This window comes from Episyrphus balteatus, chromosome 1 (assembly GCF_945859705.1).
Source record: "Episyrphus balteatus chromosome 1, idEpiBalt1.1, whole genome shotgun sequence".
Classification (NCBI taxonomy): Eukaryota; Metazoa; Arthropoda; class Insecta; order Diptera; family Syrphidae; genus Episyrphus; species Episyrphus balteatus.
This window is the reverse complement of record NC_079134.1, coordinates 161276610-161300460: the sequence shown is the minus strand read 5'-3', so window position 1 is coordinate 161300460 and position 23851 is coordinate 161276610. Positions and strand designations below refer to the sequence as shown.

The 23851-nt window shown below is 29.9% G+C and overlaps 1 protein-coding gene across 16 annotated transcripts in view; it reads right to left on the bottom strand.

Annotated features, from left to right (window-relative positions):
- Positions 1-23851, bottom strand: part of LOC129921308 (E3 SUMO-protein ligase PIAS2) — a 52079-nt gene that overhangs the window by 7347 nt on the left and 20881 nt on the right. For 6 of the 16 annotated variants that reach the window (XM_056003081.1, XM_056003079.1, XM_056003078.1 and 3 more), the window contains one exon: positions 59-394. The exons of 2 other annotated variants lie outside the window; for them this stretch is intronic. In XM_056003081.1, coding sequence (XP_055859056.1) covers positions 59-394 — 336 coding nt within the window. Of the gene's footprint in view, positions 1-58; positions 395-6019; positions 6641-9850; positions 11286-16727; positions 17640-22405; positions 22575-22605; positions 22745-22768; positions 23633-23851 lie in introns of those variants that run through there. 8 more of the 16 variants (XM_056003087.1, XM_056003086.1, XM_056003084.1 and 5 more) reach the window with 8 other exon arrangements.

The following is a 23851-nucleotide window of genomic DNA, read 5'->3' as shown; positions in this document are numbered from 1 at the left end:
GAGAAATAATAAAAGTACATATTAGCGGAGTCATAATTTTTGTTCAAGCAAATACTACCAGGATCAGAAAGAGGAGCAGATTCATTATTTGATTGATTAGATTGATCATCATTAGAATTTGAACTTAAAGGATCCACATAATCATCAGAATCGTTTTCTGATTGAGTTGGTGATTTCGAAAAATCTACATCAGGAGTCATTAAGGCTCTTGAAGATATTGGATTTTTATTCGCTTGTGTTCTTAATTTTCGTCCTTGTTCTCTTATCTTTCGAAGGCGTTCCTCTATTGCCATACGTTTTTTCCTTCGTAATTCATGTTTTTCCTCTCTAGCATCTTTTGCTGCCTGTACACGCAAACAATATTTTTCAGCAACACTCATTGACATTTCGAATACTAAAATAGAGATACAATTGCATATGGAGCTAAAATATTTTTGAACTGTCGAAGTAGAATTTATGTAAGTAAAATTGATAAAAAGATTAAAAATTTATAATTATAGCGAGACGAAAATTTCAATTTTGCAGATAAAGCTTGGAAGTTAGGCACACAAAAAAGAAAACGTGGCGTGAACAACGAACTAGACCCATCATGGGTTATGTAGTTTGATGCGCTGAATCCGAGTATAAGGTCCGTTTTTGAACCCATCAGGTCCCGGTTTCTGAGTAAATTGCTAAATTAAATGTTTTTTGATGTTTTTTTTTACACTTCTCTCAAAATCTGGAGTTTCAAGGGTCAAACGCAATACATAACCTTAGGTGGGTCTGGTCAAATTTACTTTATGTTTGTATTTCTTTTTGTGTCACCAGTGCCCATGTTCTGTAACTTTTACCACTGACGATAGAATATTTGAATGACTTTTAAATCCATTTTATCTCATCAAAATAAAAATAAAAACGTTCAAAGTCATAATTTATTAATTCATAAATTCTGAATTTGAAAGAATGGATTTTAGAGATGTTGAAAAACGTTTATCGCCAGTGAAAAAGTTACAGAACTGGGGCACAGCACTCAGAATGTTATGCGTACATTTGATCAAACTCACTTAGGGTTGTGTTTCGATGCGCTGAATTAGAGTAAGAAGAGAATGAGTTAAAAAGTACCAAAGATAGTTTAAATAAATTGATCAATATTGAAATTTCTAATTCCACGATTCCCACTACCAACCAAACTTCGGTCAATGCTCTTGAAAACCCTGTTTCAATGTCTATTCAGGAAGAAATGCAGTTTCATGTTCACAACAATAATCTTACAATAAACACTGAAAGTTTATCTAATAATAACATCAATGTAAACTCAATTCAAACTCAAAACCCAACCAACATCACTTTGCCTATTGCTAATACTAATTCTCCAGTAAACATATTTCAACCTAGAGTTGTACCCTGTCCCAAAAATATATTTATCTCTAAATTTGATATTTCAACATCTCATACAGACATTTTAGATCACATTAAGTCTGTCCTTATTAAAAATAACGTTTCTAATGACCTAAACTTAGTGAAATGTAAAAACATTACTAGGTCTAATGGAAGAGTAGCATCATTTAAAGTTTCAGTTCCCGAACCTATGTTTAATTTGTTGATGCACCCTTCATCATGGCCTGATAACACATTTATTCAAGAATTTGTAAACAAAAACACACAAGGGTCAAAAATCCATTTAAATGCAGCTCCAAAAAACTAATATGCTTGTCCCTTTATTATCAAAATGTAAGGGGACTCCGCTCCAAAGCTTCTGATGTATTCTTAAAGTCGCAAGAGCTTCCTTTTGATGTTTTTGCTTTAAGCGAAACTAATTTAACTAATGATTTTAATAGTAATGAATTTTTTTCATCAGACTATAATGTTTACCGTAAAGATGGTCAGTTAGAATTAGGGAATAGGTCTGGAAGAGGGGTTCTTATTGCTGTTAACACTAGTTACGACAGTTCTCTGATTGAAATTCCTAATACCGAAAACATTGAAATGATTTGTGTAAAAATTAAACTTATGCGAAAAAACATTTATATTATGTGCTGCTATTTGCGACCTTGCAGCCCCATCGAAACTTATCAAAATCTCATTAATGCAGTTGACTTCTTGGATGACACTATTGAAGTTCATGATAACTTATTGGTCCTAGGTGATTTTAATCTTCCTAATCTGTCGTGGTCAAAGTCCGATGATGACTCACATTTTATTGCAACTAACGCAACAACCGAAAAAGAAATTTTATTCACTGATAATCTGTCTGATTGCGGCTTACTTCAGATTAGCGATATAAAAAATAACTTGAATAGGCAACTCGATCTGATCTTCTCCAATGATGCTCATAACTGCATCGTAAAGGAAAGTAACCTTATTCTCTCAACTATTGACCTGTATCATCCACCACTATGCTTAAGTTTCGCCTATGAACATTGTAACTCAGAAGTAGAGTCTGAAAAACAATATTGTTTTAATTTCCGGAAGGCTAACTTTAACAAACTGAATGAGCTTCTAAGTAATATAAATTTTGATCTTATTTTAAATAGTGTCAACGATAGTATCGATAGTTTAACCACCAATTTTTACGTAGCCATTTTCGAATGTTTTTACCAGTCAGTACCATATTCACAAAAGAAAAATATGTCTTCTTCACCCCCATGGTATTCAAAGGAGCTTCGTTCTCTACGCAACTCCCGAAACGCTCTATGGAAGAAATATTTAAGATCTAGATCAGACATGGATTTTTCTCTTTATATGGATGTAAGCAATGAATTTTCGAGCCTTTCAAAACTTCTCTACGATGACTACATCAATCAAATGCAAATTGATTTAATTTCAAACCCTAAGCGTTTTTGGCAATTTATTAATCTAAAAAGAAAGTCAGACGGTTATCCTAATACCTTAAATTATTTAAATCACTCTTCTAGTGATTCTAAAGTTATAACTAATTTATTTGCCAATTTTTTCAGTCTTGCGTTTTCTGATAGTAACTTTGTGCCTGATAGTAACTATTTCACCTACATGAATAACTGTAACCAAACATCTTTAGTATCAATTAATATTACTGTTGAAGACGTGATACAAAAAATTCATAAACTTAAGAATGATTTCTCATCGGGTCCTGATGGCTTGCCCGCGATTGTACTAAAAAATTGTGTAGCCCATTTAGCCTCACCTATTGCCACTCTGTTTCAAAAATCCATAACTCTAGGGTTTTTTCCATCAATCTGGAAGGATTCATTCATCATCCCTATTCACAAAAAGGGATGCAAAAATGATATTGCTAACTATAGACCAATTGCCAAATTATCGTGCATCCCAAAACTTTTTGAAAGTATTATCTTCGACACACTATATTTTAATTGTAAATCATTGTTTTCAGCCAGACAACACGGTTTTCTGAAAGGCAAATCTACGACCACTAATTTAACCGAGTTTGTATCGTACACTTTGAAATCATTAGAAAATAAGAACGAAGTTGATGTCATTGCTACAGACTTTAGCAAGGCGTTTGATAGAATATCACATAAAATTATATCGTTTAAACTTAAAGCTCTAGGATTTCCTCCCGGTTTTATTCAATGGATGAATTCATACCTTTATAATCGTAAATATCAAGTACTTTTTAGATCTTCAATCTCAGATCCATTTATTGCAAAGTCGGGCGTCCCACAAGGAAGTCATTTAGGCCCCATAATTTTTATTTTGACAATCAATGACGTAGAATCAGTCATTCAGCATTGTGAAGTCTCTACGTACGCAGATGATATGAAAATCTTTAGGACAATTTCATCGTCAAACGACCCTTTGCTTTTGCAAATTGATTTAGACAATTTCTTTGTTTGGTGTCAGAAAAATAATTTAGATCTTAATGTTGAAAAATGCCAAGCAATCACATATTCCCGCAAACGACTCCGTCCTCCACCACGTGACTATTTTATCAATGAATGTATTGTTTCAAGAGTAACAACCATTAAGGATTTGGGTGTAATTTGTGATAATGAACTTAACTTCAGATCCCACTATGACAATATTATATCTAGGGCTAATTCTGCTTTAGGTTTCGTCAAGCGCTGGTCTAAAGAGTTTTCTGACCCTTACGTTACGAAATCACTTTATACCACGTTTGTGAGGCCTTTACTTGAATATGCTAGCCAAGTCTGGTCCCCTTATCACCAAGTCCACATCAAGAGAATTGAAGCAGTACAGCGTAGATTCCTCCGTTTTGCCTTAAGAGGACTTCCGTGGGTTGATAATTTCAACTTGCCCCCTTATCAAGAACGTTTGCAACTCATTAACTTACAATCTTTAGAAAAACGTCGCGAAGTTGCCGATGTTATTTTCATACACCAAGTTTTATGTAATGTAATTGAAAACTCCACCCTCCTCGAGCAAATTAGTTTTAACGTAAGTTCCTATTCTCTCAGAACGACCCCGCAATTTCATCAAGCTCTTCATAGAACTGATTATGGCAAAAATGAACCGATTACGAGAATGTTAAGGAATGTTAATAAAAATTGTAATATTTTTGATTGTAATAACAGCAAGATCACACAAAAAAACCTACTATATGGTATTTCATAGCCCTCTTGGACCTAAAGATTAGTAAAGATTAGTAAATAGTGAAATAGTAAAAGAGAAACTGAAACTGGACTTTTTATTTTTTTTACTGATCTAACAAGTGCATAAGCATGCTTTTTTATTTTATTTATTGTTTTTTTTTCTACACTTTTTTAATTTTTTTTACTTATTTTTAAATTTTAACTTTATTTAATACTTTATTTTAATTCTTTTTCTATATGGTTGTATGTTTCCCCATGCTCCCATATAGTTACATATTTATTTTTACATTTTGTATCTGCTTGTAATAAGCAGCCCCGCTCTTATCTCGTGTTTATTTTTTTTCTTCAAAAAACTCTAATTTAAGTGCCGATATGACTTGCCACCGCAAGTGCCATCATACTCGGTGTAAATGGACCCCAGCGCGTGCGGTATCTGGGGGGGAAAGAGGCGTGGGATAATTTAAAAGTCCGTTTGTCCCGTAAAGGTCCATGTTTTGAATGGAGTGCAAAAACCGCCGAACAATGTATTTTATTGTTTTTTTTTTTTTTACACTTTTCTGAAAACCAAGACCTGATTGACCCAAACAGACCTCGTATTAAGATTCTAGGTCGTTGTACACGCCACTTTTTTATGTGTGCCGATTTTATCATTTGTAGCAAAATAAACCAACACCGAAACGTTTTTACTTTAATTTGATCCTTTTATTCGATAAATAAGTACCTACAGAGGTCAACAACTTAGCTTATAGACTTTGCAGTTTTCTGGCATTATTAAAATTTTTATACTTTTCAGACTTACCAACCGGGATTATGTTTAATTTAAGAACGAGTGATATTGCAATGCTTTTTGTGACTAACAAATCATTTTTAGATGTTGGATTATGGTAGTAAGAAATTTTACTGAAATGAGTTTTTTAATCAAAGTTTTGGCGACTAAGTACAAAAAAAAAGTTATTTCTAAATTGAAAAAAAAAAAAATAATAAAGATAAAATAATGAAAATTTTTAACAATTTATAAATACATAAAAGATTAAAGAAGCTAGAAAATGCTAAATTGAGCTATGAAACTTTACATTACAATTAAGTTGAATATTTACTTAGAATAAGTATTTTCCTGCGAAAAATAGTTTAAGGCATTTGGTAAAAAAGAGAATGGGGAGGGAAGGTTGGATTGGAGGTCGAAATATGAAGAAAAAATGCATATTTTCGAAAAACTTTGATACATAACCCAGATCTGGATGGAGGAATGGGGTGTTTGTTATGGAGGGTCTTTAAACTGTGCACATTACTCTAACAATTGATAAGTATTTTTTTTATTTTTCGATCCAAAAAAAAATCGTCTCTCACAAAAGAAAAATATATAGAAATATTTTCTATTCAAATTTTTTTTTATTTTTGTAATTCAATAACATTTGTTATAAAAATGGAACCGATTTTTTTTCACCATTTTTTTTATAAAACTCTAAAACTTTAACAATAAATTTCTTTTCACAGATGAATTCAGACTTCAAAGTTATATCAAATAAAGTTTTCATAATAGTATAAAAATTAATGTAATATACATTGTACAGTAGGAACATGTATATATGCAAGATAATTTTATATTAAAAAAAAAACTAGATACAACATTAATTATATAATTCCACTCCTGATTGCTGCCTTTAAATTTATTGGTATGAATTTCCATTCTCTGGCCTTTTCAAGAATTTGACGTGCAAACATTTGACTTCTTTTCAAATCTACTTTCTTTTTATAGCTCAATCCTTGAACGTTGTCAATTTTTGTTTCGACTAATTTCAAAAGATAAGTCAAAGATTTGAGTTGTGGACGTTCATTAATGGTCAAATGAGTCATACAAACATTTTGTGCGATACTTTCTATAAAATAAAGATTGCACAGAAGACTATGTGCATTATTAAGGTTGTGCAATAAATTTAAATTAGTTTTCTTGTTCTTGTTCACTGAAGTCACTGTAGGTTTAGCACTTGAAACAGTTGGCATCTTATTCAATTTCTTTTCTTGTTTTATCGATGAGTGAGGTACACTCGTTTGTTTTATCGATGAGTGAGGTACACTCGTTTGAGTAGTTGTTGAGGACACCATCGGATTTTCTGTAAAATTGCATGGAATTATATTAACAGCTATATGGAGCAAATGATGACCCTTATTGCGAGTGCCTCTGAAGAGAAGGAATGAACCTGATCGAGTATTTCAATGGAAATAATTACATAAATATTTTAAACTGTGAACAATAGACGAGTTTTTTTATTTTGAATGAATCTCTAATTTATCATATGGTCCTTAGTAGTATTTGCATGAGTGTCCTAGATAGGTCAAATGTCTTCTTTTCAAGCAAAATGAAGTTAAATAATGAGCAATTGGTCATTGTTTCATCTTGTATTAATATTTCGAGTTCGATTTCGATTACTTTTTAAACTGTTTTCGCATGGTAAGCAGCTTTCATTGAAATGTCATCATTGCCATGTCTACATAAATTTCAATAACAAAATTCAAAGCAATACATGCATGTTTAGTAAAAATTTTATGTACGCTGTACAGTGCATTAAACACAAAACAAAATTCATAATTTGTTATGTAAATATGATTAGTGTGGCAAATATGGCCCACTTGGGTAATATGGACCACCAGTGTATTTTCCATTGTTTATTGCAAAAAACTCCAAATCAGTTTAGCCTCAGTCTTAAGTGATGGGGAAGATGGTACGTTTTCTCTTTTTTGAATTTTGAAGGCTAAAATATTTCAAACCACGAAAGAATGAGTGGAAGAAGCATATGATGGAGTATTTTGTATATTAATTTAGCTGTTCCCCAAAAATCATTGGACAGGGTGGACCAATTTACCGCCTGGTGGGCCATATTGGCCAAAAGTTTTCGAATCAAGTTAAATTAAATTTTTGTTTGTAACTTTTTGTTTTGTTAATTTTAATTACAAAATCTGTTAAAGACTGAACTAAAAGTTATTTGAAATATTGACACATATCCTATGTTCACTTTCATAACATGCCAAAAAAACACTTTCGAAGTTTATTAATACAATGTAAGTAATGTAAAAGTACAAACTACACTCGCAATAAGGGCATGTTTTTTCTTAAATATTTTTTAACATAAATAAATTTTATGTTATTAAATAATTGTTAAAAGACACTTAAGAACTTCTATTAGTGTTAGCTAAGTCGTTAATCAATTGTGTCACATTTACATACATATTGATCATATGGTTAGGATAAAACATGAAATACCTACAATCAAAATAACAACATAAATAATAAAATATCGCCCATAATTTCAAAACCTTTTATATACAATTTTCATTACGTTTTATCGTATTATTATATTAAAAGAATTATATTTTGTATTAAACAAATTGTCAAAATCGAGATTCAAAATCTCTTCAATCGGATGAAACATCAATATCGGTTAAAAAATACTAATTTCGGGAATGGTTCAAAACTTTTTCCAAATAAAATTCGAAATTGAAAACAATATTCCAAACAAATTGAGAATACAATTTTTAATAAATCTACAGATTTGGAAAATGTTGAAAAGCGAGAATTTTAACTATTTATCAAACCATTTTCATTGTTTCCAGATTAATTAGTACAGGTAAAATAGTATACAAAATCAACAAATGAAAAAAAAAATTGTTACACTCATGAAGTTTGCTTTTGGGATAAGAACCAAGGATAAAAAGTCTATAAAAAAAAAGATGTGTGGAAGGGTGTTTTGCTCAGACAAGAGGGAGGGGGTGAAGCTCAAAAAAATAGTGAAACAAATTGTTTGTGAAATATCATCATATGACACATGTTTTTCAGGTATTTTTTGATGCTGAATCTAATGACATAAAAATAAAGTCAATACGATTGCTCTAAGATTATTGCAGATTAAAAACAAGGGTCCTCATTTTTTGACCTCAACAGGTTAAATATAACCGAAACCCATGTGAAAAACATGCTACATACACTGATAAAATTCGGGATGGAGATTTTAAATAAAGTAGGGACGAAGGATTCAAAAAGTTCTTAAAAATATTTTTGTTGAAATGGTGTTTTTTTTTTATGGGTTGAGTTATGTGTGAGAAAGGTATCATAACAGCTGACTTAAATTTTATTAATTGGTGGAAAAGTTATAGTTGGTATAAGAATTAAGTTTTTTTTTTAAGGAATAATGAAATTTGGAATTTGTACCACAAGAACTGGGAAAAAATTGTTACACCACTGAAGATTAATAAAACTGTTTTATTTATAACGGAAACCAAGAACACAAACAGTCTATACAAATATTTTAGGTGAAAGGGTGTTTTTTTTTGGGAAATAGGGAAAACTCGCGATAAGTCCGATAAAATCAATGGTATGTATAAAAGGTATCCTTACAAAAATCATTAATATGTACTCTTTCCCATAGGAATTACGAATAAAGGAAATCTTTAAATTTTTTTCATGTGAAAGGGTGTTTTTTTTAGAGGTAGAGAAAATATGGGTGTATTTGAAAAAGTCTGTAATACTAGAGTAATATTAGTACCCTATTGAAATTCAGCAATTATGTTACTTTTATAATAAGAAACAAGAATCTAAAGTGTCTATAAAAATATCATGTTTTTTTTTTTAATGGAAACAAAAATGATGGGTCACCCTAATGAAATTTGGTAAAAACATTGAATTTGGGATAGAAAGCAAAAATAAAGAGTTTTCATAAAAAAAATTTTGGTGAAAGGGTGTTTTTTTCGAAGACACACTTAAATCTGTAATTGGTCCCAAAAAGAAAATGATTCATTTTATTGTTGGTTTTGATGACAAATAAAACGTTTATCTTTATAGTTCAGTTCTTAGACGTTTTACACGACCGCTAGGACTGAAATAATTTCGAAATGTCTGGTGTTTTTTTTTTTTTACTGAATTTAAAAGATTTCACAAATTAATTATATTTTGGTCACAAATATTACCAAATTAGCACGTGAAAAATAATTTTTGTCCAATTTTTCCTTCCGCTATTTAGAAAAATTTCAGTTTTCACTTTCCAGTAATAAATTAACTTTAATTAAATTTTTGACAAAGTTCTAATTTTTGTTTTTGGGATGGGATAAAGCTTTCGAATCGTATACATAATCAAAAATATTTTGTATCTTTAAATAAAATACACTAAAAGACGATAACCATTTAATAATTTGTTCTTTTTATTAATGTTTAATAATTCACTTAAATAACATTGACAAAAATGTTGAACAAGGTATTAATATTTTTATTTTTTACAAGAACTTAGTCCTTAACAACTATCTTATAAATAGTATCTTATTTTCTTAATTTTAGAAAATTCATCAAAATAATTAATTTTATATGAGTAACAAAAGTTGCATGCTTTCTATAATGCATGCAAACTACAGAAGGTAGTATACAACAAATATTTATATACCTAATCATTTAAAAATATCCTTTCATGATGGCATTCCGTACACTCCCTGGTGGCTTTCGCCATTGCTTACATGGCTGAAGTAAATGGCGAGCATAATTTTGTTTTTCTTTCAAATGATATCTTCTAAAGTCATCCAATTCAATTATATTGTCAATATTGAAACTGACTAGATGTAACAGATCTCTAAGATACACAGTTGGAGGAGCGTCTGGTGGAGGTTTAAAATCCTTAGGTATATTACTTACAAGAGATACGTGCACATCGCGACGGGATAAAAGATTTGCAATTCTTTCTGAGGAACGCAACTTGTTCCATTGGCTGTTACTCATGGTTGAAGGTGGTCCCCTATCGGAAACCAATCTTTCATGAGGTGGTGGTGGGCCAAAGTTCATATTTGGATCACCAAATTGACCATCCCTGAAATTTGGCGCCATCTGTTGACTGTCAACTTTAGGAAATGGCATATTCATACCATCGTGATTCATGGCATATTGGTTTTCAGCTGATTGTTCTGAAGGAAATTCCATTGTATGACTGCCAATTGTGGTAATCACCCTACCCACATTTTGACTACTTGTTGAAGGTGGAGGACAATAGCCTCGAACTTCATCTGATGTTTGTACATCATTGTCATTTCGGTTTCTAGTAGATGATTTGGTTACGGTAGCGCTACTTGTACCTTGTAACCGATTTTCTATCGCCCACATTTTGCGTAACTTATTTTTGTCACTTTTATTTATATCAGATTTGTCACTACCAGGACCAAGAGTAGTTTCTAGAATTCGTTCAAAGGGCACCACATCAGCTTGCCATCTACTTCTATGGGCTAATCTTCTTGCTCTGTCTCTTCTTCTATTTCTTAGGCTTTTGGGTTTCCTATCTCTTGGAATAAGTACTCCCGATATTGGTTCGACTTTCTTATTCTTTTGATTTGCTGATGATGAATCGACATCTGTACTTAAACTTTCATCCAAGACATTGCTATCAATTTCCATTGAATCAGTATTTCTGGTGTAATAATTTACAACAATTGATTGATCTTCAAGGGGGTTTGTTTCTTTTTGATGAGACGATGAAATAATATTCGATTGATCAGCGTCATTGATAGAATTCGAACCCACTGCAACTACTGTCAAACTGGACAGTGATTGTGTTGTTGTTTGTTGTTGTTTTTGGTTTTTATCCTTTGCCTGTTCGACTGACTGAGATACTGTGGGAATTATTGACGGGATGTGAGAGTTCTTTAAATATAATCGAATTTTATTCGAGATATCACATGATGATGGTGTGAGGGATTGCTCCTCATTATTTACTAAGGATCCCTCCGAAGCTGCAACAAAAAGAGAGATAACAAAAATGATTTACCAAGCACAATTATTAGGACATCATTATGAGCATTGTCGAAATGTTTTGGCAAATAATCATAATGGTCTTAATTAATAATGCTTATAAATGGACAAAAATTAAAACGGATATCAAAAAGCAGAAATATACTACATTTTGATAAATAACTTCAACTTTATTAAATGCTTGTCAACAAGGATCCAAGGACTTGATTCCGAAATAGTCCAGTGCATTTATAATTTTACCCAGAAGTTTTTTTTATTTTTTTCGTTTTTTTATTTACTTTTTTGGCTTGTAACTTTTTTAATATTTAGAATATCGAAGAAATATTTTCGACATAAAAACGCGAAATTTAATTTTCTACGTTTTTTTTTGTGTAACCAACTTTTACCTAAAATGAACAGAAGTCGAGAGTTCAGGGTTATGATATTTTCCTAATTTTCTATCGAATAAGCAAAAAAAAAAATTGGGGGTGGTACAAACTGCTGGATCAAATTATAAATGCAAAAATTTCTGGAAAATGTTAACAAACAGTCAAAATAAGCATGATTTTAAAATAAGTACGAAATAACCTTCAAAATGTGGATAGCAAAAATATTTCAAAAAATAGAGCTCGAAGAAATAAATTAATGTGATTTTTAAATTTACTGACCGCAAATACATTCAGTTTAGTATAATTTTTTTCTGGAAAATTTTAGTAAACGCTCAAAATAAGGAAAACTTAAAAATCAGTGTGAATATTCCCCAAATATATTTCAAAAACTAGAGCAACTAAAAAGAAACCAATATAATCAACTTTCGTCAACTTTTTTAATGTTTCTTAACAAAATGTTGCAGCTATAGATTAGAGATTCAAGGACTTGATTTTATTATAATTGCGAAAATAACCAAGAACTATACCATAAGATGACATCATTAATTGTAACATGAGAAAATGAACATCACCACTTCAGCACGTAGTCTTCAAGACCAGGGTACAAGGGGTTACTTGGAAGAGAATAAACCCTATCTCCAGTGAATGGATGGAGAGACCAGGTAAAAAACTTAAGATGCAAAATTTGATACAGCTAGTTGAAGATTCATTTGACTGGAAGGATTATGTTTAACCTGATTACATGGCCAAAATATTTTTTTTTGGAACTCAGCTATTTTGACCTATTTTATATGTATTACTTTAAAAAGACCTTTCCAATAATGTAGAAAACATGTGATTTGGGAAAAAATGTACATTTTATAAATTTAAGAACTTCCAAAAATACTGTTTGTCAACAAGCCTTCGGTGATGCTGTACGATCCCGACAATTATCTCAATAAGTATTTCAAAGCTGACAAGCTGGTGTTCAAAAGCTTTTTTCATTGATGTTATTCTTTTAATTTTGAACCAGAAGTTCCCTGGTAACTAATACAAAATGATTCCACACAAAACTTTGGTAAAGTTTCTCCGTGGTAAACCACATAATCAAAATTTGAAAGGATGTTTTTTTACATGTAGTTTTCAAGAAGAAATAAATCACAAATATTTTTACATAATGGCCAAAATTAAGCTTTATTTTAAAGATAATTGTTTTCCATTATGTTTTTAAAATGTTTTTGAAGTAGAAAAATAAAAATTTAGTTAGCAACTTTTACTTCTTTATATTTACTTTTACTTCATTACATTTAAAGCAATTTTTTTTTTTTTTCAATCCACCCATCATCATTCAATTTTTGGTTTCTCTTTCCTGGAGCTCCTCTTTATTACTGAACGGTCCGTAGGAACGTATTTTGTTTATTTTTTTTTATATGTCGGGCACGATACTCCCGCATGTACTTGGCTCTTGCAAGTTTTTTCGCAGCTGTATCAGTTTTTATTCTTTGATTCAACTTTTCCGTATGAAAAAGCTGTTAAATAAGTTGAACTTATAAGTGGTTTTTCCTGATTTTGGTGGTACGTAAGGTGGACTTAAAAGTGATCTGGTTTCGGTCGCCTCGTCGGCATTTGTTCAATAATCGTTCTGAGCGAAGTTAAAGTTAAAATAGCTTTTATTTTTTTTTTAGCTTTATACTCTCTCTCGCGCCTGGCTTTTGCAGCATTTTTTTCTGCAGATTTTGTTTTTGTCGTTTTCTTAGAATTTGCTACAGTATACTTTTCTGAATTTTTAAGTTTATAATACTCATGATTGTATTCGGCCCTGACAGTTTTTATTTGCTGAAGCTCTTCCTCTTCCCTGAGCGATCTTTCAGAAATTAAACTTGTAAGTGTTTCTGATGTTGGCACTGTAAAAGCGGTTAGACTTATAAGCGGTTCTGGTTCTGTCGGTTTATAAAAATTTGTTGGTTCGGGTATTGTGGCAGAAGTGGCACTTAGGAACGCCTCCACTTTAGGTGTTTTATAAGAATTTCTACTTATAAGCGTTTCTGGTTCTGGTACTTTTGCGGCAGTTGTTCTTTCGCCAGGCATATCTTCGTTGTAAAGGCTTATAAGCGACGATGTTATCCCAAAAGGAATAGTGTCTTCACTAATTGTGAGTTCTAAAATAAAGAAAAACACGTATTCCTTTGTCATAGAAATTAACTTGTGATGCGGATTATAAATTTATATTGTGTTATAAACATAAATTAACGATCATTAAAAGTTATTAATCGTTTATGAACGGAAATTTAAATTCACGAAAAGACAGTAAGGTAATAGACAATTGTTTATATTATTTTAAAGAATAATATGGATAATTCCGACATTTCTCAAAACATTTATCTGCGATGAAAAATAAACGAGATTTTTGTAGAAAATAATCCACGAATTATTTATTCCAAATGGCCTAAACTACATATATGTTGACGACAATCAATCGATGATTTCACATTGAAAACATGTTGTATCGCAAACTAGGCTTAATTTAACTGACGTAAAACTTAGCTTTGGCTTAAAAAACATGTTTTGTATTTAACTTTTTTTTTTTTTTTAACTGAACCTTAATCATCATTTTCCACCGATACACTTCACTTGCTAATCAGCCATAGCGATAGCCATAGCAGAGATACCCAAAGGAGATGGGAAACTTTCGTACGTTTTACCCCCCAAAACCCATTTGTTTATTTCGTGTTGTTGTAATCTCTTTTGTATTCGTGAATAAATGTGAAAAACACACATAGTGTAGCCACGGTGTTTTTACGCACACCTAAGCAAAAATCTACGATTTTTCACGTATACTTAGCCAAAAATGTATATTTTTTCACGCATACTTATCCAAAAATGTCTAAAGCAGCTTGTAGGCAAACCCGTATGACGTCAGAAGTTTCTCATCTCTTTTGGGTATCTCTGGCCATAGTGTATAAAATCGGAAAGTTTTAATTTCTAGACCGCTGGTACTACTAGGGCAGTATCAGTACCCTATTCTTTAAAACGATTTATCCTTGAATAGATCGTTATCATAGCCCCTATTGCGTAAAAGGATTATCGTTTTTAAAACCGCGTATTCGTGAAATTGCGTATACAATAGATAAACGATAAACTTATCAATTGATGGACATTTTGGTATTACGGTTGTCAATTGATAAATTTTTCTCTATTGTGAACATTGATCAAAATACAATTGGGAATGGGCTATTTTTGTTATCACGTTTCATTTGTTTTAAGTTTATTTCTTGTTGCTGGCCTTGGTTTTTTAACGTGAGGATTGCTATTCCAAAGAAAGTGTATGTATTTTTTTTTTAATTAGGTTTGTTTTATTAAATAAAAAAAACCTAATTAAAATTTTTTAAACAAAATATTTAGGTACTTGATTTAGGACTAGAATAGTTAGAATTCGAATGCTTTTTTAGAAAGTCAGAAATGCAGTAAAAAACTAAAGAAAACGATTCGCGGACAGTGAGTTGTAATTAAAAAACACTCATATCTTCTCCTAAGTCCAATGGATTTGAAGCATCCCGTATTTTTTGTTTCTTATAATGGCTTCCTTAAATCGAATTTCTTCATCATTTTCGTTCTCTCCAAAAAATAATTCTATCGACGAAATTATTCACTGACATTTGAAAATAAACTTTTTTTTCTTATTGCAATACAATTTTTTTCACAAAACTTATTTTATTTGACCGAAATTTTTGTTTGTTAATTTTTTTTTATATTGTATCCTAAGCGGCTTTTAGGTCGTTATTGAGTATTCTAATGGTGTTTTCGTTTGGTAAAAAAATCAATTAATTTTTTTATCTAAATCTGTCAAAAAAAAAAACAATTTTTGATTTGTTCAACTACAATAAAGTAGTCGCGACAACAGTTTTTTGACAGATTTAGATCAAAAAATAAATTGATTTTTTTACCAAACGAAAACACCATAAAATTACTGTCAACGTTTCAAAATATCAAAAAATAAGAACACTTTAGTAGAGAATTTGGTTTGTAAAAGAGGCATTTTGGGTTAAACTTTTTATTCAACTTGTAAATTAGATTTGATAACAAATTTTGAATTTCTTATCAAATAATTAAATAAAATTTTTTTATATTTTGAAATTTTGAAAATTTAAGTCTTTTTGAAGACTTTAATATTAGAATTTTGAAATACATATTTGAAATTAAAAAAAAGCATAAAAAACCAAAACCGACAATTTTAAGAAAACTCTTTTTTTTATATTTTCCAATTTATAGAGTCCTGACGAAGAACGTAAACACGTTTGAAACGTTGACAGTAATTTTAGAATATTAAATAACGACCTAAAGCCCGCTTAGGATTCAATATATATTCATAAAAACGTCACGAAGATAGAAATAATAACACAGCCACACAAAAATTTAAAAAAAGTTCTGACTTGGGTGTGCGACTATGTTAATCTTTATATGTTTTTTGGGTCGCTGAAACCGAATTCGAAGTCAAATTTGCCCCAGCACGTCAGGTTTTCGAGATAACCCCAAAAAAGGTGTTTGAGTCAGGTTGTCTGTGACCTCTTTTTGAGTTTATCTAGAAAACCTGACGTGATCTAGTAAAACGGACTTCGGATTCAGATTCAGCTACCAAAAAAATAAACATAGTCGAAATTTCAAAAACTAGAGCTGCTAGAAAGAAACCAATATGATTTTTGAGCTAACTGAACCCAAATCTGTAAAAAAAATTTATCAACAAGCCTTCAAAGTCTTCAAGTTATCTCAAATAAGAACTTCAAAGCTGACGAATGGTGTTAAAAAGCTTTACGTGAAATTAATTGATGCTATTCTTTTAATTTTGAACTAGAAGTTCCCTTGAAACTAATACAAAATAATTCCACACAAAACTTTGGTAGTTTTTCCGTGGGTAAGCCACATAATCAAAATTTGAAACCATCAGCGGTAAAGTAAAGGGTGCTTTTTTACGTGTAGTTTTTAAGAATAAATAAATCGCATATAGTTAAATGTTATGGCCCAAAAGTTTAGCTTTATTATAAAGATTATGTTTTAAAAATGATATTTGGCAAGTAGAAGAAAAATGAAAATTTATATTCTTCAACATAGTTTACTTTCACTTCATTACATTGAAAGGAATTTCATTTTTCAATCCATCCATCATCATTCAATTTTTGGTTTCTCTTTGCTGGAGCTCTTCTTTACTGAACGGTCCGTAGGAACGTATATTTCGTTTTTGTTTTTTTTTATGTCGGGCACGATACTCCCGCATGTACTTGGCTCTTGCAAGTTTTTTTGTAGCTGTTTCGGTCGCCTTGTCGGAATTTGTTAAACTAAACTTTTTGGATTTTTTTCGTGGCCAAGTTTTCTTTTGTTTAAGGTCCTCTTCAATGAGCGTTCTGTGCGAAGTTAAACTTAAAAGGGCTATACGTTGTTTTCTTCGAGCACGATACTCTTTCATGTACTCGGCTCTTTCAGCAAGTATTTCTGCAGTTTTTGTTTTTGTCGTTTTCTTAGAATTTGCTATAGTATACTTTTCTGACTTTTTTCTCTCTTCCCTTACACTTGTAAGTGGTTCTGATGTTGGCACTGTAAAAGGTGTTAGACTTATAAGCGGTTCTGATTGTGTCGGTTTATAAAAAATTGTTGGTTCTACTACTGTGGCAGAAGTTGAAGAACTTAAGAATGCCTCTACTTTAGGTGTTTTATATGAATTTCTGCTTATAAGCGTTTCTGGTTCTGGTACTGTTTGCATTTCGGATATATTTTGGAAACTTTTTAGTCTGATATTCGCAGCTTTAACAGTTTTTTGCATTTTTATGGCCCTGATGGAATTTTTTGTTTGCTGATACAAGTGTTCTTTTTGGTCACAATTCCCTCGCTTGTAAGCATTTGCGGCAGTTGTTTTTTCGCCAAGCATATCATCGTTGTAAGGGCTTATAAGCGACGATGTTATCCCAAAAGGAATAGTGTCTTCACTAATTGTGAGTTCTAAAATAAAGAAAAACACGTATTCCTTTGACATAGAAATTATCTTTTGGGGCGGATTATAAAATTATTGTGTCATAAACATAAATTAACGATCATTAAAAATTTTATTAATCGTTTATGAACGGAAATTTAAATTCACAAGACAGATAGGTATTGTTCACATTATTTTAAATAATAATATGGATAATTCAGACATTTCCTAAAACACATCCGCGATGGATAGGGCCCCAGGGGCCCTATTTTGTAAAACGATTATCGTTGTTCGTCGTTCTTGTTAAATTGCTATTAGGTATTACGATAATCGTTTTATTTCAACGATACTCGTTAATGCTTACAGCTGTCATTTGCCTATCGTTTGACTTTCGTTTTACTTGCTTAGAAAAACAATTTGGCAAACTTCGAAGCCAATTTTATTTCCACTGATTGCAATGAACATAAAAAATATAAATATACTCCAATATTATTATTAAACCACCACAACACAACAAAACGATAAAACAAACAATTGATCTCAATCTTCAATTGGCAATGGCAGAGATAAAATTCTCGGAAAGATGATTTTCTTCATTAGACTCATAAAATAAATAGTCAAAATCAAGAAAAATATGTCCATAATTTCAATTTTATTATTTTTTTTAATAGAATTATTAAATAACAAAAGAAAAGTAAAAATTGCGTAAAACGCAATTTGCGTATTTGTCAAATTGCGATTGTGTAAATCGACTATCGTTAAAAAACGATACCAAAAAAAAAGAGATAAAGATATAAGAAGGCTCATTTCGAATGTTTCGACGAAATTGGCTTTTCTTTTTCGAAATTTTATAATAAGAAGTAAAAGTATACTGCCCATAATAAAGTAAAGGCCCTAACTACATTTTTCTTACTTCTGAGTTATAGAGCGAAACACTAACTGCGATTTTATTCACTTAAAGTTGAACTGAACTTGAGGATTTTTAGTTTCAACTTTAGAATTTGTTTTCATTTACTGAAAGTTTACGATTTCAACTGTCAATTTTCAAATCTAGAGTTTATTAACTTTAGATTTTTTCAACTCCCGAAAATATGAGAAGTTTGCCAAGCAAACTTGAGATTCTAGTTCTAAATGTCAGATTTTTATTTTTATTTTTGTGTCAAAACTCAAAAGCTTGTTTAAATTATTATTAGGAAATATAGAAGATATAATATTGTCATACAAAAATTAATTCTTTTGGAAAATTGGTCATGATTGTTAAAAAAATAAAGATGTCTCAAGATTTTTTGAGTATTAAAAGAATAAAAATAATATTCTGCGACGCCAAGCTCGAGAACATCGTTGTTTATAAATGCTAATAAAAAATGTGTGTTTCAAAAATGTATGTTTATTTTCTAGTGGATTTTTTCTATGAAAAAAAAAACAGGTTTGCCTCGTGCTTTCTTTGGGTTCCTGTTTTTCGGGAATCATTATGTATTTTATTCCCGTTGCAAATAGGCACAGCTAAAAGAAAATATTGTTCTCAAACGGCAGTAATGCAACCGTTAAAAATGTTCCACCCTCTGAAATCATGAATAAAAAAAAAAGAAAGTCAGAAATTTCATTTAGAATAACAAAACGTTCAAAATTACATTGGAAATTGAAGGCATTTTCATTAAACGTCACAAATTTCCCAAGGATATTTTTGAAACAGCAATTTGACCAACTAATAATAAAAATGAATAAAAACGCCCTAAATCTAATACCGCAATTTGCATATAAAAATGAAAAAAATCAAAAGTACATTTTGTATTTCGAAGTAAAATGTATGATTTACTGAGAAAATTTGATCGGCACTAAGATTTTACTTCACATAGTTTGGGAGAAAATAACAAAACAATTATATCACCTATAATAGAAATAAAATGCACGACTGGGGTCGCACGTACTTGCTCTTGCAGTTCAAAGCACTTTTATGTTAGTCTACTTGTAGATTTTAAAAGCTGGATCTAAATTTTAAAAAAATTGATATTGGGGAAGAGCCGACATTTAGGGCAAAATTTTGTTAACTGAAAATTTTTTTTTGTTATTTGACTTTTTTGAGAAAAAATAAAAATGCAGTTTTATTGCCACTGCTTTAAATATTACATATACAAAGTTTAATCAAAATCGTTAGAGCCGTTTTCGAGAAATTCGTAATATCGTATTTTTTCGTTTGGGAGGTATACGTTCTAAACGAGATATAAAAAAACCAAAAAAAAAACAACTTTCAGAATTCCATAAAAATCATCTGTACCAAATTTGAAGAAAATCCATCCACCCGTTTAGGCTGTGGAAATGTGTAGAGATGGACGCACAGATGCACGGACGGAATTGCGGGACCCACTTTTTCGGAATTCTCCATCATCGTAATGTTGGTTTTGATTAAAACCTCAAAATTAAAACACGAAACCAATACTTGCCCTATAGAGCAAGTAAAAATAATATCATCACTATTTTGTAAAGAATATTCCCTTTCAGTAATGTTTTGAAAAAAGAAAGAAAATTCTTAAAATAATAAAAATAATAAAAAAGAAAAGGAAAGAAATAGGTTTATAATAAACTAAAAGGTAAAATTTAGTCAACATTGATTTTTAATTGTCAAAGTGAAATTTTCACTATCCACTTAAACTTAAAAAAATGTCAAAATGATATTTTGATTGTAAAAGTGAAATTTTCACTATCCCACCTGAAATTAAAAAATGTCAAAATGATAATGATAAAATAAATCAAAATTGATATTTTAATTATTGGACGACTTTTGTCACTGAAAAATGTTAATTTGATAGCTGTTATTATCAAATTTTTTTTTCAGTGTACATACGTGTTGTCTGATATCGTTTTTTTTTTTAACTAGATGAAAACCCAACCAAATTCTATAAAATGTTCAAATAACGCGTCGGAAATCAGAAATTTTAGACATTTGGATTTATCGGGAACTTTTTTTCCCATGGATTTTTTCCCATATTCGAAAAATTGGTATCCAGAACTTTTCGAAATTGGGAAAAAAAATTCAATAGCTATCTCTTTGTTTATGGAAAATCTTTTTCTGTGTGAATATTTCACCGTTATTTAGTTGTCGGAATTGAAAGCGGAACAAACAATGTAACAGATATTGATGGTTTCACAACAAATCAATTTGAAGAAGATGTATAGCAAAAATCTTGAAAAGAAGTAGAAAAAGAACTTTACAGTTTGGGCCCACCAACAAAATCTATTTCTGAATGCAAAAAAAGTAGGTGATAAATATTGATAACCATGATGTTTTGCATCCATGCGCTTAGCTTGACTAAAGGATGAATGGCTATATTGGTTTCTTGGTTTGAGGTATGAGATCAGATAGCATATCAAGCAAAAATGTTTAAACAATTGTTTGCTTACTCTATAACAGCGATGGAATCTGTAGAAGAAAAAGATAAAATCATTTTTTTTCTATCAGTTATAATGGATTTGAATTATCTCTTGAACTTCGCCTTTTGTATCGTTGTATTCGCTGTATTTCATCCATTAATAATAAAAAACGATATTCTTTTATTTTTTAATTCCGGATTAGAAAAAGCAATTTTTTTCACTAAAATCTGTCAAATCATTCACAAATTATGTTCGAAAATTAATTTATTATTTTCATGTTGGCAAAATGAAAAGCTCAAGTCCAAACAACAAATTTGACACTGGCCATTTTTGTACAATGGAGAATTTTTTTCAAATTTAAATGAGGAAAACAAATGGTGGTATAGTATAGAAAAACTAAAAAAAATTAAAACGATTTCTTTTATGTAAACAACACTAAGTTTAAACAACTTTTTCAAAAAGAAGGCAAAACATTTTACCACTTTTGCTTGTCACTGTACGTTACACATATTATCTTACAAAAAGAGACAAAAGTCCTTGTAGGACACCACATGAAAATGGATTCTTTCAATTTCAAAAATTAAATACTCAATTATCAAAATAAATATAAAACAATATTGTTAAATCTTTCTTTTTAATTCTTAATTTCTTCTTTTTTTTTGTAAATAACCATAATTAATTCCTTTTTTTATAGAAGAAAAAACAAATAAAACAAAAATTTAGATTATTCAATGAATAAAGTTAACAATAATATTATGTAATTTAATAATTTGTATCAAATTAAACTGTAAGAAACCATTTCAGTAGTGTGTGTCTCTCTATTTTTTCCTCACTCCTTCTCTTCATCAAAAATAAATAAAACAACAATTTTTTTTTTGTTTAAGGTAAAATTATTATTTCTTTTTTTTTTAATTAATTATTTATTTATTAATTAATTTTATTTTATTCAATGCGCTTTTTCAAAAACAAAAACTATTTACACAAAAAACATATAAAATATGTATATATATATTTTTTTTTAATTTAATTTAAATATAATCGCTACTTAGTATAAATGTTTTTTCTTTTTATCTTTATATAATTGCAATACAAGCTTCTCTTACACAAAATATTCAATTTTTTTTTTTCAATACTTGTATATGCAGTTACAGAAATGATTTCATTACAGTTTAAATCCTTACAAAAAAAATAAAAAAAACATAAGTTTTATGGAAAAAAAAGTAATGAACTATTTACAGTTGTTGGTTTTTTTTTTTTTTTGCTTTTTAATCTATTTTCGAGGAACATTATGGTATAATAAATAATTTCAAAGGAAAGAATAAACAATTGATCTATTTTCATTTTGTTAATTAAAAAATATTTTCGAATGAGATTTCATTTGGGAATTATTTTCTGTTTTGTTTTTTTTTTTTCGTTTTCATTAATTTGTTTAAATTAAAATACACTTTGTAATTTTTGGTGGATAGAAAAATAAAACTTAATAGAAGTAAAAAAACCTTCTCTGATTCCTTTCGCACATTTCTGTGATTTAAAATTATATACTTAAAAATATAAAAACGCTTATTTTGTCGTTCATTGTTCTTTCTTTTTCTTCTCTAAAAGACAACAACAAAATATTTATAGATTTTTAGAAAGAGGATTTTAAAAAAACGAAGAAAAAAAATTTGCTTAATTTATATATATAATTAATACTAATTATTACTAGCTGAATCATGCTCCATGAATTGTACACCCTCTTCACATTCTTCCACTTTATTATCATCCACTAAAGTTGTGTGTGTTTTTAAAAAAAATTGTTTTTTTTTTTAATTTTGTTATTTTGACCAAGAAAATAACAGCCGAAACAAGAGGAAATTTGTATAAATTTAATTGTAAATTTTATTCGATTCTAAAAATTTTAATTTAATCTCATAACTACATGCGAATTATTACAAAAAAAAAATAATAAGAAGAAACATTCTCAAAGAAAAAAAAGAAGAAGAAATAAATAAATTAATTTTAACAAAATGGAGAAAAACAAACAAAAAAATAAATAAATTTAAATAAAAAAACAACAAAAAAAAATTAATATACAAATGTTATGCCAAGGCACCTAAATAGTTTGTTTTTCAAATTAATTAATTCCTTTTACAATTAAGGTTTTTTGTTGTTTTCTTGCTCTTTCGAGTACACCAATTGATTTTGCAAGCATATCGAGTTTAGAGTCTATTCTGTTTAAATTAATAATGGCTCGTCGTAGGACCACTGCGAGGAAGAGAGAGGTTTCAAGAAGTAAAAAATTGAAATTGTTGTTGGTTGGTATATAGGCTAGACTAGAACACGCTATACAGAAACAAACAAACAACTTTTTACAAAGACACACATTGGGACTCGGGACCACAAAAGGTTAACAAGAAATTATTTCTTTAAGGACAATGGGTAAATTATTTTTTATAGATCTTCCAAAAGAAAGTGTAAAGGAATTTATTTTAAAATCGCATAAAATTCACAATATTATATTTTTTAAACTCAAAATGGAATTTCTTGTCAATTTGGGGCACGATTTTTTTTTGTGTTACTAAATTCTTGTAGTTGTTAATTTTTCTGTTACCAGAGAGCTTTGAAGTTATAAATCATTTTTTATTTAAAAATGATCTCAATAGTTTGAAGTCTTCTGCTAGTCAGGGAAAATGAAATGAAAATAAAAACAAGAAGTTAGCATCCTCGTTGAGACAGAAACATTTAAAACTAAGAGACAAGTTCACTTTACTAGTACACGAGACGTTGGACTTTAATTACTTTCAATCTAATGACGGACGTTACAGTCTATTTTATAACTACATCATTTATTATTGTCTGGCCTGTTTGGATTTTAAATAAAAATTAATAACGA